Raw genomic sequence first — 18649 nt, 5'->3', positions numbered from 1 at the left:
CTCATAAAGATTACAATGGTTTTGAGAAATCACTTCTGCTATGTTTTTTTGATCGTGTATAATCACTCCAATCACTCCTATCACTCTGACTTCAAGAAGGGAGTCCATAGGATAGGAGTCCATTGATGATGGAAGTCAGAGAATGAATGTTGAGTGCTCTGTGGAGCAGCTGTATAAACTGCTCCCTGACCTCTGTAGCTTTGTCATGTGAGTTTTTGAGAGTGCGGTCCTTCTGTATGATGCACAAGAGAACTGGTCATCTACGGTTACGCTGTATGTGGTGTGATGCTTCTACTGTTCTAGGCCTTAGATTTTTGTTCGTTGGTTTTAAAAAGAAAGTAGTGAATTGTTACTCTCTTGGCCAAAACATCTAACATATACTAATTGGCATTTTAGTTTAGATCCCTGGTATTTTGACTATAACTGTAGATTTATGTTTTGCACGATTAGGACCTTGTCAGACACGTTCATAGCCCCCCCTCACTCACGTGGTGCTCTTTCTGATCAGATGTGATTGTATCTCACCTCACCAGGGTTTGAAGATGTTTAAGTGAGTGTAAAATCTCAAGCATAATGTCAACATAACCATACTTGTTTCATCTGCACACTTTACTTTTACTTTCTCAAACCATCAAAGATGGTTTTATACTTTAGTTTCTACCATAACTTCTGTAACTAACCTTCAACCTCTTGCTTCTCCTTTAATGCTATTGAATTTCATTTTTCTTATTTAACAGCTGTTTGTCAAATTAATGATATAATAAATCCTTCTTTAGACTGTCTCTCTTGAATTTATCACATTTATTGACACTGGAAAACAAAACAAATTCCATCTTTTAAGGTCTTTATTTAAATGTGTCGTTACAGTCGTGCACAGCTGTTGCAGCTGGCTGACTGGAGCATGCTTGGCGGCAGCTTTCTTCTTCACCACCATCATTCGGCGAACTGAAAAGGACGAGACGGGTGTTTATTAGCAACAACATACACAGTGTCAGTGTTACTAATAACTACACATGATCACATGATGGAGCTATTTGAGTTTGTCTTTAATGGAGGATTACATCCAGTCTCTTCTAAAATTAGCTCTTGCTATGAAGCCAGTTGGCTAATTTTAATAAATACTTTCAAAGGTCATGGAGCTCTGTTCTGGCATACTGTAACGGCAAATGTATTGTGGACTGTTTACTGACCTTGCTACCTTGGTCGCGGGTGCGCACACGTAGCTTGGTGACCTGTGTCTCGGCCATGTCAGCCCTCTCCTCTGCATCATCGAGCTCATGCTGGAGCTTCCTGTATTTGGACAGGTTGGTGTTCGCCTGGTCCTCCTGCAAAAAAAGAAAGTGACGTTTTTATAGAGGCCTCTATGGTTTATGAAGGCTCTTCATTTCAAATATCTTATTTGTGTGGCTAAGATGACATCACTTTATCATACAATGAGTCAAAGTGTAAACAGTGGACTCACTGCTTCCTCAGCCTGTCTCTTGTAACTCTTCACTTTGGCCTGCAGCTTGTCGATGAGCTCTTGCATGCGGACCAGGTTCTTCTTGTCTTCCTCACCCTGACAGACAGCACAGGGAGCTTGGAACACATTTTCAGGTTGCACTCTGTGCTCTATGTGTAAAGACAGCAGTGGTTTACCTGGTAGGAGAGCTCTTTGATTCTCCTTTCAAACTTGCGTACACCCTTCTGATACTCCTGACTCTTCTTTTGCTCAGATTCCAGTTCATTCTCCAGTTCTTTAACCTATCAGTGAGATAAGCATATGAGCATTATATTGTGCTGCTGGCTGAACTGAACTTCAATTAGTCTCAGCTCTTACTCTGGCCTCCAGCTTCTGGACCTGCTTCTTGCCGCCCTTGAGGGCGATCTGCTCAGCCTCATCCAGACGCATCTGCAGGTCCTTTATGGTCTGCTCCATGTTTTTCTTCATCCTCTCCAAGTGTGCACTTGTGTCCTGCTCCTTCTTAAGCTCCTCTGCCATCATGGCTGCCTATGAATCCAGGTAATAATAATAATAACTTTAGGTAATCTGTGTTAAATCTGTGTGATCAACTAATCTCACTGAAGCTTCAAACATGCAACTTTTAAGATATTAGTAATTGAAATTATTAGATACCATTAGATACATTTGAAGTCTTCATGATATTTAATCTTGACACATTTTGTTGTATTTTGTTTACTCAGGTCCTTACATCAGTAATGGCCTTTTTGGCCTTCTCTTCTGCGTTGCGGCACTCCTGCACAGCATCATCCACCTCATTGGACAGTGTGGACAGATCATTCTCAAGCTTCTTCTTCTGGTTTATCAGGCTAGTGTTCTGGAGCAACAGCATCAGTTTAAAGCCTTTACTTTTTCTGTGACTTTATTTTGATTCAGTTTGATGAATGCTGGGTGACTTCCTACCTGAGAGTGCAACAGGTTGACCCTCTCAGTGGCCTCGAGCAGCTCATGCTCAGCCAGCTTGCGTGCTCGGTCGTTCTGCTCCAGCAGAGCCCTGAGCTCCTCCACCTCAGAGGCGAGCAGATTGTTTCGGCGCTCTGTCACAGCCACCTGTTCCTTCAGCTCCTCGTTCTGGTGAATGGTCTCGTCCAGCTCTAGCTGGACATCCTGTGGTCACAGATCAAATTCAGGTAAAAGATCAAACTATATGTGCAATGAATCAGATGAGCCGACTGGCCAACTGGCCGTGGTGTGGCCTCACCTTGATTTGGACCTGAAGGTTTCTCAGAAGTTTCTGGGACTCTGAAGCCAGTCTGTTAGCATGATTCAGCTGCACCTCCATCTCATTCAGGTCGCCTTCCATTTTCTTCCTTAGGCGTACTGCCTCACTGCGAGACTTGGCCTCAGCATCCAGGGTGGCCTGCATAGACTCCAGAGTTCTCTGGTGGTTCCGGCTAAAATGATAACATAAACAGAAATTATGGCAGGATAGGGATGGTGTTTGTGATGTGGTTGATGTAAGAGAATTACGAGCAGAACTGACCGAAGGTTGTCGATTTCCTCTTCCTTCTCTGCCAGCTTCCTGTCAACATCAGCCTTGATCTGGTTAAGCTCCAGCTGGATCCGAAGGGTTTTGCTCTCTTCATGCTCCAGAGTGCCCTGAGACAGACAGAAGCGGCAAGAAGACATTTTCATGTTAGGAACAGACTAAAAGACAGAGGAAGTGAGAGAGACTCAGCAGACCACTTACTTCAGCTTCCTCTAGAGCAGCTTGAATCTCACTTTTCTCAATCTCCAGCCCCTTCTTCATTTTTTCCAGCTCGTGGATGGTCTTCGCTCCCTGACTGATCTGATCTGAGAGGTCAGTGATTTCCTCTGGAGGAATAGAGATAGAAAAAAGTTAAGTTCACCTCTTTCTTTTAATGTAAACATCCAGTTTATGTGACGTCAGCTGTACCTTGGAGGTTTTTGTTCTCCCTCTTGATGGTCTCCAGGTGTTCCAGGGTTTCTTCATAGGAGTTCTTCAGCTTGAAGAGCTCTGTGCTTAGGCTGCGAGACTCTTTTTGAGAGGTCTCCAGCTCTGCCTGGCACTCTTCACACTTTTGCCTCCACTCAGCCAGGACCTGGAAAGAAAAGTCAGTCGTGAGTAAACTGAAAGTGAAACCCATGTCCTGACTGTAGTAGCTGTCATCAGATTCGCAGTACCTTGTCAAAGTTCCGTTGCTTCTTGTCCAGAGCAGCTGCTGCAGCACTGGCACGCTCCAGATCAACCACCAAGTCCTCAATCTCTGTCTGGAGCCGATGTTTAGTCTTCTCCAGGGAGGAGCACTTGGCATTAGAAGCTTCCACAGCTTCTTCAGCCTCCTGCAGACGTACTGCCAGCTTCTTCCTAATGAGAGGATTAAATTGTCACACCTTCATATAATCACCGTGCACCATCAGATTCTGTAAGTTCTAGAAGCACATCACACTCACTTGGACTCCTCCAGCTCCTCTGTCCTCTGGATGGCATCAGTTTCATACTTAGTCCTCCACTGAGCCACCTCTCCGTTGGCTTTGGACAGAGCTCTCTGCAGCTCAGCCTTGGCCTCCTGCTCTTCATCATACTGCTCTCTGAGGAGGTCACAGTCATGTCGAGATGACTGCAGTGCATGGGCCAGGGCGTTCTTGGCCTGTAGAGATCAGTGAATCAGCCCATGGGTAGTGCCTCCAGTTAAATTACATGCAGGACTTGATAATTGCTGCCACTTTGATATGCAACTAACCTTATTCTCCTCCTCAAGCTGCTTCTTGAGCTCCTCCACATTCTGGCTGAAGGAGTTCTTAGATCGTTGGAGCTGGGAGACCGTGGCTTCCCGCTCCTCGAGCTTCCTGCTCAACTCGGCTACATGTAGACGGGGAGGAAAAGCAGGTGTGTCATACTTCTGTGAAAACCAGTGTCTGAGATGTTTGATGAAGTTAAAGTCTCTTACAGCTCTCAGCCTGAGCCCGGGCCCTGTGTGAGTTAGTTTCATTGAGCTGCCTCTGGAGCTCCTCCACCTTGGCTTTAGCCTCGTTCATTTGATCTTCATAGAGACGACACGTCTTCTCTGCAGAGGCCTGTAGAAAATGTAATATTGTGAAGCTTCGACCTAATTTGTGTGTACTTTGAGTGCAGTGTGTTTTTTCTGCCTACCTTGCCTTTGGAGAGCTGCTCCACAGTTGAGGCCAGATCATCAACCTCCATCTTGGCCTCGCTCCTCTCCTTCTCCAGTTTCTGTTTGACTCTCTGCAGGCTGTCAATCTGCTCACTCAGCTCTGCGACACTGTCGGCGTGCTTCTTCCGCAGACCTGCTGTGGTGGCCTCGTGGTGCAGCATGGCTTCCTCCAGGTCTCGCCGCAGCTTCAGAATATCTGTCTCTCTCTTCTTGTTGATCTCAATTTGAGCCGAGGTGGCGCCACCAGACTCCTCAAGACGCTCGCTCAGTTCCTCAAGCTCGCGAGCTACATCACCCCGTTGCTTCTCTACCTTAGCCCTGCAAGCCCTGTCAGCCTCCAGCTCCTCCTCCAGCTCCTCTGTTCGGGCCTGAAGAAAAGCAGCAGTCAGTTATATTGTAATGATGCTTCATAGCTGCTGTACTGCTGAAGAGAAGAAAGTAGTTTCACCTGCAGCTCCTTTATCTTCTTCTGAAGCTGATTGACCAAGGATTGCTCATCTTCAATCCTTGTGCTCATCTCATTCATCTCAAAGTCCTTCCTGTTAGAAAATAAGCATCAATAATATTGCAACTTAAAAAGAAAACAATGAACTGATCTGTGGATATATGATATGATATATGATATATATCTCACTTTTTCAGCTTCTCTTCCAGCTGCTGCTTGTCATTCTCCAGGTCCATAACAGACTCCATGGAGAGTTTCAGATCTCCCTCCAGCTTGCGTTTGACCCGTTCCAGGTCCATACGCAGCTTTTTCTCTTGTTCTAAAGAGCCTTCCAGCTGTTCACCACAGGAGCATAGAAACCAGTTAAACAGAGAACACATAGAAACAAGTCAAAGATGCTTCAATATATTTTTGATTGTGCTTTCTCTTGAACTCACATCATCTACTTGTTGCTCCAGTTTGGCTTGAGCTTTGGTCAGAGTGTTGACTTTGTCTTCCTCTGCCTGTAGGTCATCCAGAGTCTGCTGATGGGCCTCCTGAAGAGCCTTCTTCTCCTTGGTCAGCTTCAGAATGGTTTCATCCAGAGCTGCCATTTCCTCAATCAGGTTTTTCACCTGCCACAAAAAGATGAAAACATGACATTCTTCCTGTCGCACCAAGCACCATAGAGGCAGCTTTCTGCCACTACTCTTTCTCTTTGCTTACCTTGTTCTCAGTGGCATGTTTCTCCTTTTCTACTTTAGCCAGGGTGATCTCCAGATCATCTATGTCCTTCTTCAGCTCGGCACATTCATCTTCCAGCTTACGCTTCTTAGCGAGCACAGTAGCGCTCATCTCCTCCTCGTCCTCCAGCCGTTCCATGATTTCCTTGACCTTGGCCTCCAGCTGGATCTTAGTTTTGATGAGCAGATCACAGCGATCCTCAGCATCTGCGAGATTGTCTTGCTCCTATAAAGCAAAAATCGTGTGATGATCACCACATACAAGCTGATTGTGTTGATGCTGCACATCAGGAGACACTTACTGCTTGCAGCTGTAGGGATAGGTCATTCTTCTCTTGGATCAGGCTGACCTGCCTCTCCTCCAGCTCTTTCCTCTTGACTTCAGATTTCTCCAGAGCCTCCTTCAGCTTGGCCAACTCCTCCTTCAGGGAGGCTAGTTCTTTCTCTGTAGCAGCACTCTTCAGGAGAGGCTTTATTTTAAAGAAGAGCTTCATCCAGGGCCAGTGCTTGACAGCATTGAAGGCCCGGATGTTCCACTGGATGATCATTAGAGCATCCCTGAAAACAGTAAGAAAGAATGTATAAGAGGAAAATAATCCATGAACAGTACAAATAGTTGGATACATTACATAACATAATGGATACATATGTTAAGTTCTTCAGATGTTAACAAGATATAAACCATGCGTCATAGGTCTAGTTCAAAGCTTCAATTTTAAACCAGTGAAGTTCAGAGTAAGTAGGTCAGAAGGATTTATTCTGGACTTCCCTGTTTATTTTTTTATTGACCTCTCCTTGGTGTTTGTTTTTTGGCACTAATCTTGCAACACATGCAGTCCTCTCTATCTAATCATACGCAGCAGGATGCCACATGAAATCATACACCTAATGCTGCTTTTGATGTTTCATGACTGTGGCCAAACAGAGTTACCAGATTGATTTAGTCTCAGCAGGATGGTGTCTCACAGCCCTAAATACGGACCCGGAGCAGATTAGTCAAGGACTTCTTGTCAGTGTTTAGAGGGTCTGAGCGAGCACGCCTGGATGGGAGGTGACTGAATGAGGGTGGGGGAGCTGATTGCATTTTTGACATGACTCCATGCTGAGTGCCTCTCAAAGGTGAGCGTTTGTGTTTATTTATTTATAACTAAAGTCCTCTGTCCAATGGTTGGCTTTAATCCTCTGTCACCCGCCACATATCCCATCAATGCACTCACTTAGAAGTACAGGCGCCGTGGACAAAAGGGGCCAGGGGCCACTGGGCATCCAGGGAGGGGGCCGGGGGTTATATTTTTAGGGAGGGCCTGAGCAGCTGCCACTTGACATATGTCGCCACCTGGCTCTGAGGACACCGACCACATTGTTTAATTTAGAGAGAGACCAAAGGGAGAGAATAGCCAGAGACCTGAGTATGTGTGTGAGAGAGGGAAGGGGCCCTTATTAACAGCAGGGCCACACACATGCCTTGTAACCATACAAGGGCACGCACACGCCTCACACACACCAATAACACTGCCCTTGCATGCCACACATTTTTAAGCAAGGGAGTGAATGATAAGGTATAGTGTGTCATCAGCTGGGAGGCTCATGGCTGAGCGTGTTGTTATTAAACCTGTTCAGAAAAGCAACTGGTGCCGGTGATCTTTATTGTTTGCACGTCTTACCCTCTCTGCGAGGTAGAGCTCAAAGACTTGGCATCAAAAACACATTTATATTCTTTCACTAAAAAAAAGTATTTTTACCTTCTTTCCATCATCCTCAGCAGCTCCATCCTCATGATTTTCCCACGAGCGGCTGCCTGCAACAACGTCAGGACTTTGGCCAAGCGCTCGTCCCTCAGCTCCTCGAGGTGACCCAGCAGGCCAGCTTTAAAGAACACCTACAGGAAGCCAAGAGAAAAGAAAGACAGCACAAGTGAAAGTGTAGAGTAAAAATAAAATACGTACAGTCATGTTCTCAAATTTTAGCAGTAGAGATCATATTATTTTAGGTAAAGTTGCAAAGTTGCGAAATGTTATTGTGCAGGTACAGTATTTGTTTCACATCCCATCATCGCCCCTACATAGTGCACTCTTACCTTTGTGTGTCCAAATCTATACTGGCTGTGGTCGATGTCCAGAGAAGCCAGCAGCTTCTCCACAGCCTTTCTGCTGTCCACAAACGTATCATCTGGGATGGCATGTGGATTCAGGATGCGATAGCTGAACACATTGAGTAAAAGGGAGACAATTAGTGTCAATGCTGTAATATTTATCATCCTAAATGAGTGCTTGTCGTACCGCCGTTTGAACTCAGCATAGAGGATTCGGTTGGGGAAACCCTTTCTGCAGATCCTGATGCCTTCCAGCACACCATTGCATCGCAGCTGGTGCAACACCAGAAATGCATCCATGATCCCTGAGCAGAGAAATTGTCAGACGGGCCCAGTTCTTTAACTCCAGGTGATATATGATGCTTATACCGCAGGTTACCTGGAGTCTTGGTCTCATTAGGGATGATGCAGCGGACAAAGTGGGGCTGGGTGCTGCGCAGGTTGGTCATCAGCTTATTCAGATTTTCCTGCAGGAGAAAGGACACGTGAATAAAAACACACTGGCTATTCAATTAAGTCACAATACAATAAAAATATACTCTGTTGCTCACATGTTAGGTCCTTGACGTAAAGGAGGGAGGAGCCAGCACAGACTTAAAGTGATGTTCATGTCATCATTGCCCTAAACATCACTGCAAGTCTTAACTGTTTCCATCCCAGCTGTCCAAAAATGTCATCTGTGTCTCACAAAATCCAAAAGACACAACATGTTGACTTACACATTTCTTTAAGCAGCTGTAGAGTGTCTGTCTCACCTTGTGAAGCTGAGACACTGTCTGGAAAGAGGCTGCCTTCTTCCTCTTTTCCTTGCCTCCAATCTTGTGTTCAGAGGCTGCAAGAGAAATCAGAGGAGTGATTAATGTGGACACTTTACAGAATCACTGCTGTCTTGCACGGTCCTCCCTTGTTGTACCTGAGTCTGAGCCGATGTAGTTCTCGTACAGACAAGCTAGCAGCTTGTTGGAGGACTTCTGGAAACATGCCACTACTGTCTCGTTTAGTGGGTCTTTGTTTTTGTCTAACCAGCCAATGATATTGTAGGGAACCTGTTTGAAACAAAGACATTGCATGCATGTAATAAGACAGTCAGTGAATGCTATGCAGGATTATATTTCCATAAGCCCATGTAGAACACACTTACCACTCCTGCATAGTGAACCAGCTCAAAATGTGCCTCGTACTTGCGCTTCTTGTCTGGTCTTGGTTTTTGAAAATTAGGTGACTTGCCAAGGTGATTATCATACATCTTAGCTTTAAAGCTGTTGTCTGTGGCCTTTGGGAACATGCACTCCTCTTCAAGGATGGACATGATGCCCAGCGGCTGTAGGGAAAACAGTGTGTTAATTAATCACTAAATGTCAGTGGGAATCAAGTTGAGGTCATTTATAAGCACTGCTCTCTCTTTACCTTTTCGATGAGGTCAATACAAGCCTGGAGGTCCAGCCCGAAGTCTATGAAGGTCCAATCGATACCCTCCCTCTTATACTCCTCTTGCTCCAGGATGAACATGTGGTGGTTGAAAAACTGTTGCAGTTTCTCATTTGTGAAATTGATGCAGAGCTGCTCGAAGCTGTTGAGCTGCAGTGAAGAGGGAGAGGAAGCACTCAACAATGATAACAATATGTTGCTGTTGCCTCACATTCATTCATTCACATTCTGAGCAGTAAAGAAAAGGAGAGGAGACACACACAGCTGCCCTGCTGATTAATTCCACTATTGATGACTTACTTCAAAGATCTCAAAGCCGGCAATGTCCAGGACTCCTATGAAGTACTGGCGAGGCAGGGAGGTGTACAGGGTTCGATTGATGCGTCCCACAAGCCATTTGAACATGCGGTCATATGTGGCTTTGGCCAGAGCACCGACGGCATAGGTAACCTTCAGCACCCACGCAGAAACACACAGAAGGAACACAGCTGTCATTCGCATGAAGACCTCTGTTGCTTAGGGACCAGTCTGTAGTGCGAGTGTGTGGAAAAGGCCAGTGTATTGATCGACTGAGGATGAAGAAGCTCGCCCCTCATCTGCATGCTCAGTCCTCAGAATGAAGTGTGAGGTGAATTTTTATCCTTTCACACAGCACACAGCTTTTATACACTGTATCACATCACACTGATGTGAACTGATCTGAAACCATTAATACACCTCCTCACCTGCTCGACATTTTGTCCCTTCACCACATACTCGTTCCCCACCTTCACTCTCGGATGGAGGAGGCCTTTGATGAGGTCAGCTGAACTGACTCCCATCAGGTAGGAGGCCTTGTCTGCACCTGGTCATTAAAGTATAATGAAAGAAAGGGTGAAACTCACTTTTACACCTGTAGCTCTTTCAGAAAATATGTGCCGCCGCTTGGCACACAGTGATTCTTACTTTCAGTGCCATCAGCCTCCGCCTGCTCCTCTCGCTGCTTCTGCTTGAATTTCATGTTGCCAAAGTGCATGATGGCTCCAACTATTTTATAGCAGCCATACTTCTCATCGGGAAGAAAGCCCAGGATGTCCATGGCATGCTGAGAGAGAGAGGCAGAGAAACTTAATATCACTGTGCTCCATCTCTCCACTCCCTGTTGCAGACAAAAGCTCTCACATCAGTGGCCATCAGCTCCTGTCCATCATCCAAATTCTCCACTGTGGTCACACCCTGGGAGCAGAAGTGATAGTCGTATGGATTTGAGGAGACCAGCAGCATGTCTGGAACACAAAGATTGTACCACCTTATGTTGCAGTTCTGCAAGTGCAGTAGATGGCATCTTAAAAATATCTAAACATCAAACCTAAGAGTTCTGGTTTCTTCTGCGACATGATCTGGTAGTAGATGTGGTAGCTCCTCTCACCAGGCTGCTGAAATATCACTCTGGATTTCTCCAAGAGGTCTGAAGGGCAGTGAATGGTGTGGCATGTTCAGATCAAACATTAAAGAAATGCACGTTTAAGGTTCTGTGGTGCATTTATACTCACATATGTCAATATCAGCTGAGGCCAGTTTGCCAGTAGGACCAAAGTGGATCCTGATAAACTTCCCCTGCATAAGGGGGACCAGAATACAGGTCACTATCCAAACAAAAATATCAACACTTTGTTGATATCTTTATAGATAGAGGGAATTATTCTGGTGCTCACAAATCGGGATGAGTTGTCATTCCTTAGCGTTTTGGCGTTACCGAACGCCTCCATGGCAGGGTTTGCCTCGATGATCTGATCCTCCAGAGTACCCTGAGAGAGCGCAGAGGTAAAATGAAAAAAAAAAACTCACATTGGTTTTAATATTTAATTATTGTTAAACTCACCCCTGTTTTAGTGGCAGGACCTTGCTGCAAAAGACAAAGGTGAGAAGCATGTGATTGTCATTTCATTAAAAGTGTGTCTGAATAATGCTTTACAGTCAAAAGGGAACACCACGACCAGCCGGAACATTAGAAACTGGTTGTTAAAGCTGTGGTGGAAAAAAACCCAAAAAACAATGGCCATCTTGTTTTATATGAGGGTGAACGCAGGGGGAAAAGGAAGAGGAAAAATGAGCATCAAACAACATAGAAAAATCAAAAGGCTATAAACAAAGCAAAGGGAAAAATAATGCAAAACAAAAATTTGGAGCCATAAAAAAACATAGGAATGGGGAAAAAAAACACTCATGGCTGGAGATGGCTACACAACACATGAGGGTGAAGACTCAGACATGAATGTAATCAGTTCTCACATTCACCATTTTGACAAATGAGGAAAATGGTTTAAAGGGAATACACTGAAGGATTCCTGGGACCAAAAAAAATGAAGTGAATAAAAATAAAATATAGCAGAAAAAAAGGAAAAGGTGGGGAAGAAAAATATGGGTTGCCACATCAGCCTTACTCCTTTTTTGGCAGGTGTTTCCCCAAGAGCTGCCACAATGGCAAAATACTGAATGACACGTTTCGTGTTGACAGTTTTGCCAGCACCGGATTCTCCGCTATAGGAGTGTAAAAAAATAACAAAGTGTACATACAATGGGTACAATCAAAAATGATCACAAGACTGCTAAAAGCACACAAGAGGGAAAGAAGAAAAAATGAATTTGGAGGAAACGTTAGGGAAAAAAAATTAATCTTTAAAGCTACTGTGTGTGTGCATGTCTACATGTTAGATGGCTCATATAGTTACTATGTTTCTTTTAAGTTCAAGTTTGAAGCAAAAAAAAAGAAGTTGATACGTACGTGATGAGCATGGACTGATTTTCTCGATCTGGAGAAAAGAAAAGAATTAGTGTTCATGTTTGGAATTAGTATTATTATGTATACAGTCTTGTTAAATGTGTGCTTGTACTCACTGCGCAACATGTCATTGTAGGCATTGTCTGCAATGGAGTAGATGTGTGGCGGCGCCTCAGAGCGGCGTTTGCCCTTGTAGGCAGCGACCACAGGAGCAGTGTAGACAGGCAGCCATTTGTATGGATTGACTGTCACACAGAAGAGGCCGGAGTACGTCTGAGGAAACAGGAGGACATGACACAGGATTCATTTACTGTGATGCCTCACCTAAAACCATCTCGCTACTGACAGGTTGACATTGCCCAAGCTCACAGTTGATCTCTGTAATTGAATCTGTGTAATCTGGGCTCTTATGGAACCATGGGACAGGGGAAGTACCATGTCACCATACTCCAGACACTCACATAGATCATCCAGGCAGCATAGCGTCTGCGCAGGTTGTACAGCACAGAGGCCTCGTTGAGGTGTGTCAGCATGGCCATGTCTTCGATCATGTCATACTTAGGAGGATTCATCTGCTGGATGTCACAGTCCTTCACTGTCAGGGTCTAGGGGGATGCAGGCGGACATGAGGAGGAGGAGGGCTGTGGTGATATGGTGATGTGTGTCAATAAGTATTTGTGTGTGAACTTACCCTTCCATCTTTGGTCTCAACAATGACTTTGTCACCGCTGAGCTCCTTGATCTCAATCTCAATGTAGGCCTCTTTTTCATCAGGAATCCAGGCTCGCTTCTTTCCTAACAGCACACCACAGGGATGAGCATTTAGCAGGAGGATTTGGAAAACAGTAAATATGTCGAAGTCAAAAATCTGGCACGCAATTTTTTTCTGTAACTCTATTTTGTAATGTAATGTAAACCATTTTATAATCCTATTTTTTTCATAAACGGTTAACAAAACCATTTTATTTTACTTAAAAACAACAAAAATAAATTATGTTAAGTAACTGAGACATTAAGGTGATGTGTCATTTTTTTCAGCATAATTATCTCCAGGAAATTAACATTATCTATGCTTTTCTTTATTATTTAAAATTTTAAACTCAAATGCAGTAAAAACTAAAGCACAGTCACATCAGATTTTATAACATCTAAGGCTATTCCTTTCTCACATGAAAGGAATAGCTTCTTTTAAGTCTCCATATTAAGCCTACCGTCAAAGGCGATGGTTTGCGCCGCCAGCAGCTCCAGGTCAGATTTGCGTAAAAACGGCGCAGCCTCTCCAAACTCCTTCACGTCAAAGCGCGACATGGTGGCAACTCCTCGGCGGCCCCGAAAACTGGAGGCAGCAGTGAGAGAGACGACTTGTGGGACTCCTTTTGGTAAGAAAACACATGTTTTCGTTAGGATCAGCAGGTGTTACTTGTTAGAGCAGTTTGTGTTACTTCACACTTCCATTATGGATGAAACAATACGGGCAGAAAAAAATACTTCTGCTTGTGCGCAAAAGAGCCCAAATCCACTATCAGCAAATGACAATAAACGCATTAACGGACACGTGCCAGCAAGGTAAACTGTGTTACTTCACTGCTGAGAGTAAAATGAAGACTCAGACTCTTCAAAGGGCAGCCAGCCTTGCGGAATGCGTAATGATCAACCTACCAAAGTTGTCCACTGACCTCAGGACTACAACAACGAAATAACAGCTTACTGAGATGTGCCCTCATTTATACTGTGCTCCTCAAGGTCACGGTCAGTGGACATTTGTCCCTTATTAGCATATGCCACCTCCTCCGATGCCTATTGGTGCTGAGCGCCTGTCTCAATTGACACAAAAGGAAAGCTACGTTTTTGTCATTGCGCTAAACTCAAGCCGGCTATTTTTGTATCCCAGTTATTTTATGCACTGTACACACTGCGAGGGAGTGGGAGAGGGTTGCATTAGGAGCATCCCAGCAGGGGGGAATTATTTCAGCCCATACATTGTGAAGGGTAGAGAAGCAAAGCAGAAAAATAACATTACAGCCATTAGTTCCAAACACACATGTAAAAATGTGGATTTTATTTTACTCACATGAACCCCCTTGATGCTGTGAACTCCTGTGGGCCTCTAAGTAAGAGCCCTGCTGCCTTTGTGTTATTGAGTGCTGCCAGGGATGTTTGCTATTGTGTGTGGCCACAGAGGATGCAACCTTAGAAGAGATTATTTCAGGAGCTGTGTGGCATTAAACATGCTACTATAAATACACAACATTATATTAATAGAGAGAAACATGGAGCCTGGCTCCTGGCTCCACACAATAACCTGCCTCATATGAGTTTTAAACTGATAAACATGGAGCAACTTCTTCATGTTATACATTTAGTCTTATTTTTTTATATAAATATTTTCTGTGGTCAGAATCATCTCAGATTTGAGCACAGACAGATGTGATGTATCTTAGCTAACTGTGTTCTGACTGTGTTGATAGCACAGCGTGTTTTTATTTTATTTCATTTTATTTTTATCACAAGTAGCTGCTGTAATTCTGTGTATCCAGCAATTGTGTCATAAGAACTGTGCCTCTCACACTCCTGCTCCACCAGATCTGACCTTCAGAGCAAGGGGAGAGGTTGGTGCCTGGTATGAGAGCAGGGTGACAGTGCAGCAGAGGGGGAGGGAAAGGGGACCAGTTTCTCAGAATAGACAAAGCCAGAGTCCAGCATTCCTGATAGGGAGATTGACTGTTAACTGTTGGCCGCATCAAATTCGGCAAGAACCATGTAGATAAGCCAAAAATGGCTGTCTGCTACAGTGTAGGTCTTATTGTTTATGAACCCTGAGAAGAGATGGGACTGGCAATGTTTTAGAGAGTTTACACACAGACACACATGTAGGAAGAAAATAAACACTCCGAACAGGATGACTTGGTTTGTGAGGCAGCCATCTTTGTTGATGCGGTTATCTGTGGCCGTGGCAGACTTAAAGGTGTTGCCGTGATGGCTCAAACTTTCTTGGGCATCAGTTAGATAGAGCAGGCCGGAGCTATTCTGGGACAAGGGTCTCTTCTGAGAGGCAGAGGCTGTTTTATGTACCATGTCACTTGGTGCACCATTTGAAAAGCTGGCATGCTGATAACACACGAGGAGGAGATGAATCCCAAAGTCCCCAGAGCTGCTGGCTTTAAATAAGTCCACAAACCCCGGCACATAAACACATACACACAAACACATAGTGAAGTGGTAGCAGTGTCGGAGCGTCGTCCCCCAGCACATCTCTCTGCACTGCTATACTGCAGCCCACTGCAACAGCTGACTTCTCAGAGCAACAGCTCTCCTTACATCCCCAGTGTTCCTCAAAATCATTTAGACTCCAATGTGGCCAGACCCATTAATGCTCATGTTTTGGTTATTACACATTTGTGCAGCTTTATATTACCTTCCCGTATAATATGACTGAACTGTTGTCCAGCTGTAGGCCTCAGCACCGAAATGCTGGGACAGAGTTGCGGGTTCATTCTGGGGGACTGGCCCACCAACAGTTTGGTGATGTCCAAGTGAGGAGCTGACATTTTGGGCATCAAGACTTGATCTGGGGGTCAGTCACAGTTGTTTTAGATCATCATGCACCGAATGCCAGCAGGCTTAGGCAGCGAGATGGAGAGAGATTGGGAATTATGACTGCAGTCATTCTCAGCAGTGTTTAATCACAGACAACACAGTCACACCTCTCTCCATGTTTGGTTTCTGCACAGGAGGGTCAGACACACTAATGCCAAAATAAGAAAGTCAAATGTGACGCTGCTAAAATGAACAAATGCTGTTTTGAGGTAAAAGTGTCACACTCAGTACACTCAGTATCTCTTCTCTGTTCTCTTTTAGCTTGTCTAGTCATTTAATTGAAAACAGAAAGGTTGTCAATATTCAAAAAGTGTACTAATAGCCTAAAATTACATTTTTAATACAAATCTATTATGAACAGGTGATAATCAGACAGTTGGATTATTATTATTACTTTTTCAATATTAACTACAATTATAAAGCATCACTAATCTGCTGAATAATAAATAAGTCTGAATAATAAAACTACAATAGCGTAGCTGTACCAGTCGTACAATGTAATTTATCCAGAGACTATAATATTATCATAGATTATTATCACATGGCAGCTAGTCCTATACCTTCCTAAATATCTAAATATTTGAAACATTTTGAGACAGCCAACCGTTTGCAGTCTGTGCAGCATTGCAGATTTACCATGATATGATTAATATAGGGAGAAAAAAAAACTCTTTGGCTGCCATTGATGTTACAGGATTAGTTACAAGTGAATGGAGGAAAAAAATGTCTTGTTGTAAGACAAGTAGACAATTCATATTTGACACTCAAAGTAAGAATAATTACAACATATTTATGGGACTGTGAAGTCAAATCTGCACGCTTAGTTAAACTTTGTGTCTTTCACACACAGACTTATTTAAAGCTGCAACAAAAACGGTTTCTATCTTGCTTCGCTGAACCAATATAAGAGATCCCTGTTTTGAGCTGTAGCACTAACCTAAAATTGGGCAGTGAAGCAGTGTTTCATTTCAGATCAAAGCATTCGTCGCTGGTGGATATTTCTGTAATCGCCTCGTGCCTGCCCACAATACCTTGCAGCAACTGTGTGGGCTCAGGTCTTAGCCATTGGTTCATCAGAGTGGAGACGGTCAGACGCGTGGCACAAACACACTCCAAAGCCCTAATTACTCTTGCACACCCACTCAAACCCCCTCTGTCATTTACCCAGGCAACAATAACACACGGCAGAGCTAATCAGTCTTTTGGTGATCTGTTTAGGGGTCTGATACCTCAGCTATTAGCCTCTGGCTCCAGACAATACCCTGTCTCTCATTGTGCTAAGTTGTGGTCTGGGTCAGTGGGCCCGGCCTGCCCGACCAGCCCTGCCTTCAGTATGCATGGCAGCCCTCAGCTGTCTTCTATTTCAGGAGCATGGAGGCATACCTCGGCCCAGCTGGGGCATCAGAAACAATGGGCATACTGCCTTATCCAAACACAGGCCCGCAGACAATCTGACGCACTCCAGGATGCCGGTGACAGCCCCGCTGCAGCCCCCTCTTGTCCAATAAAGATGGAGGAAAGAGTTAACAAGGCTGTGCAGGCACTTAGACATATCACTCATGAGCTTGAAGGCTTCCTTTAAACACAGTGATGCATCCACTACTGGGAGGGATTCATTTGTTGTATGATGTATAACAACAAGCAGGGATGTAGCAGAGAATAAACAGAGACACATCTTTTTATTTCCAGATGATTTTTTGTCAGCACTTGTATGTGGCCAAACTTGTAAGTTTTTTGCTTTGGAGAGAGTTACAATGATATTATACAAAAATACTTTTTAAGAAAACCCATGATTCATTTTTTAAAAAGGAATCTCATTGCACTCATGTGTCCCCAGAGTAGTGATAATTTGTGTGATCTTGTTACTACCACCCTGCTGACATAGGTTGAAAATGTACAAACTTGTGTTTTTATTGCTGTGCATTCACATGAGGATACTCCTCTTGTAGGCCGAGTTTCTAAACAGTGGAACATGACTTCAGTTGCTCTGCATGACTTTAAATAGACTTGGAAGGGAAACCTGTCTAGCTGCTTGGAAAGACCTTCAGTCAGTGACCTACAGCATCTCACTGTCAGGGTAGACATAGCTTCACCTAATTTACTGTCAGCCCCACTGAGGATCCGTTAAAGACGTCCAGGGATACAGGTGGCAGCACTCGGCCTCTGACCATAATTGCTGTTTAGACAGAGCTGCTGTCACAATGAGAGGCATTTCAGTGAGCCGCGTGGCGGCTCTTTCACAGTTTACACAGGCTTCACACTCATATATTTCTTTTATACACATGTGCACATGCACCAGATTGCACACAAACACAGACACCATCACCACCTCTGCCACAGAAGACGTCACCTGTCGCATGTGGCAACTGCTCAGACACAGTCGGAGGAGCAGCACATGTGTTGCACCATCACATTGGGAGTTCAATTAGTTCACTTGGTTGGCAGGCAGAATCCAAGCAAAGATCACTCAGGGGAAACATCAGCGGAAGCACAGGGGGCTGTCTCTGTGTGTTAAATACTAGTCCAATTAGAGGAGTCTAAGTTTGGTGGCCCTTCTCTAAGGACGGTGTTGGGGGTAACAGAATACTGTATACACAATCTGAGTTACACTTAAAAATCTTAAATTAGGTTACTATACAAGCATTCTTCACAACAATAAATCCCATGAAAGGATTACCTGATTGGCCATTATTCCCACAATTGTGATAAAGTAGGTGAGAACAAACCATTTATCCTTATTCATCACATTCTTTTAAGCATCTTTATTGACCATAGTTCCATCTTTAGCCAGCAGTTTGTGTTTCACCTGACCTTTGGTGCCAATATGTGTACTATTGTATCGTGTGCTAGTTTAGACAGGGTTCCATGAGTTAACATTCTTTTTTGTAATTTAACTCACCTCTCCTTGTATTTCAGAAGCTAGAGGAGTAAGTGGTGTATCACAGTGGTTTTATATTGTTATCTTA

General features: G+C 44.1%; 1 protein-coding gene across 4 annotated transcripts; it reads right to left on the bottom strand.

The window, feature by feature from the left end:
• Positions 1-830: 830 nt before the first annotated feature.
• myh7ba (myosin, heavy chain 7B, cardiac muscle, beta a) lies at positions 831-14198 on the bottom strand. Of its 4 annotated transcripts, none has more exons than XM_028405594.1 (44): positions 14158-14198; positions 13298-13422; positions 12778-12881; positions 12548-12691; positions 12203-12359; positions 12090-12117; positions 11749-11845; positions 11187-11210; positions 11020-11112; positions 10858-10921; positions 10674-10772; positions 10487-10590; positions 10271-10409; positions 10051-10169; positions 9626-9775; positions 9305-9475; positions 9039-9218; positions 8811-8943; positions 8653-8729; positions 8277-8364; positions 8085-8202; positions 7883-8006; positions 7548-7684; positions 6108-6363; positions 5789-6031; positions 5521-5697; positions 5273-5418; positions 5087-5177; positions 4617-5006; positions 4414-4540; positions 4207-4325; positions 3917-4113; positions 3647-3830; positions 3399-3564; positions 3192-3316; positions 2985-3100; positions 2703-2895; positions 2405-2608; positions 2193-2318; positions 1820-1990; positions 1639-1743; positions 1463-1558; positions 1191-1325; positions 831-945 (listed from the first exon to the last, which is right to left on the bottom strand). In XM_028405594.1, exons 2-44 carry the CDS (start codon positions 13392-13394, stop codon positions 934-936), a joined length of 5826 nt encoding a protein of 1941 aa, XP_028261395.1. In that variant the 5' UTR covers positions 13395-13422; positions 14158-14198; the 3' UTR covers positions 831-933. The 4 variants fall into 4 exon arrangements, with proteins under 4 accessions (XP_028261395.1, XP_028261393.1, XP_028261394.1 ...); XM_028405592.1 differs by lacking the exon at positions 14158-14198 and adding an exon at positions 13746-13799 and having other exon boundaries at positions 13298-13459; XM_028405593.1 differs by lacking the exon at positions 14158-14198 and adding an exon at positions 13746-13764.
• Between the last annotated feature and the right edge of the window lie 4451 nt (positions 14199-18649).

The sequence above is a fragment of the Parambassis ranga genome, chromosome 5, assembly GCF_900634625.1.
Source record: "Parambassis ranga chromosome 5, fParRan2.1, whole genome shotgun sequence".
NCBI lineage: Eukaryota > Metazoa > Chordata > Actinopteri > Ambassidae > Parambassis > Parambassis ranga.
This window is presented reverse-complemented; position numbering and strand designations above follow the sequence as displayed.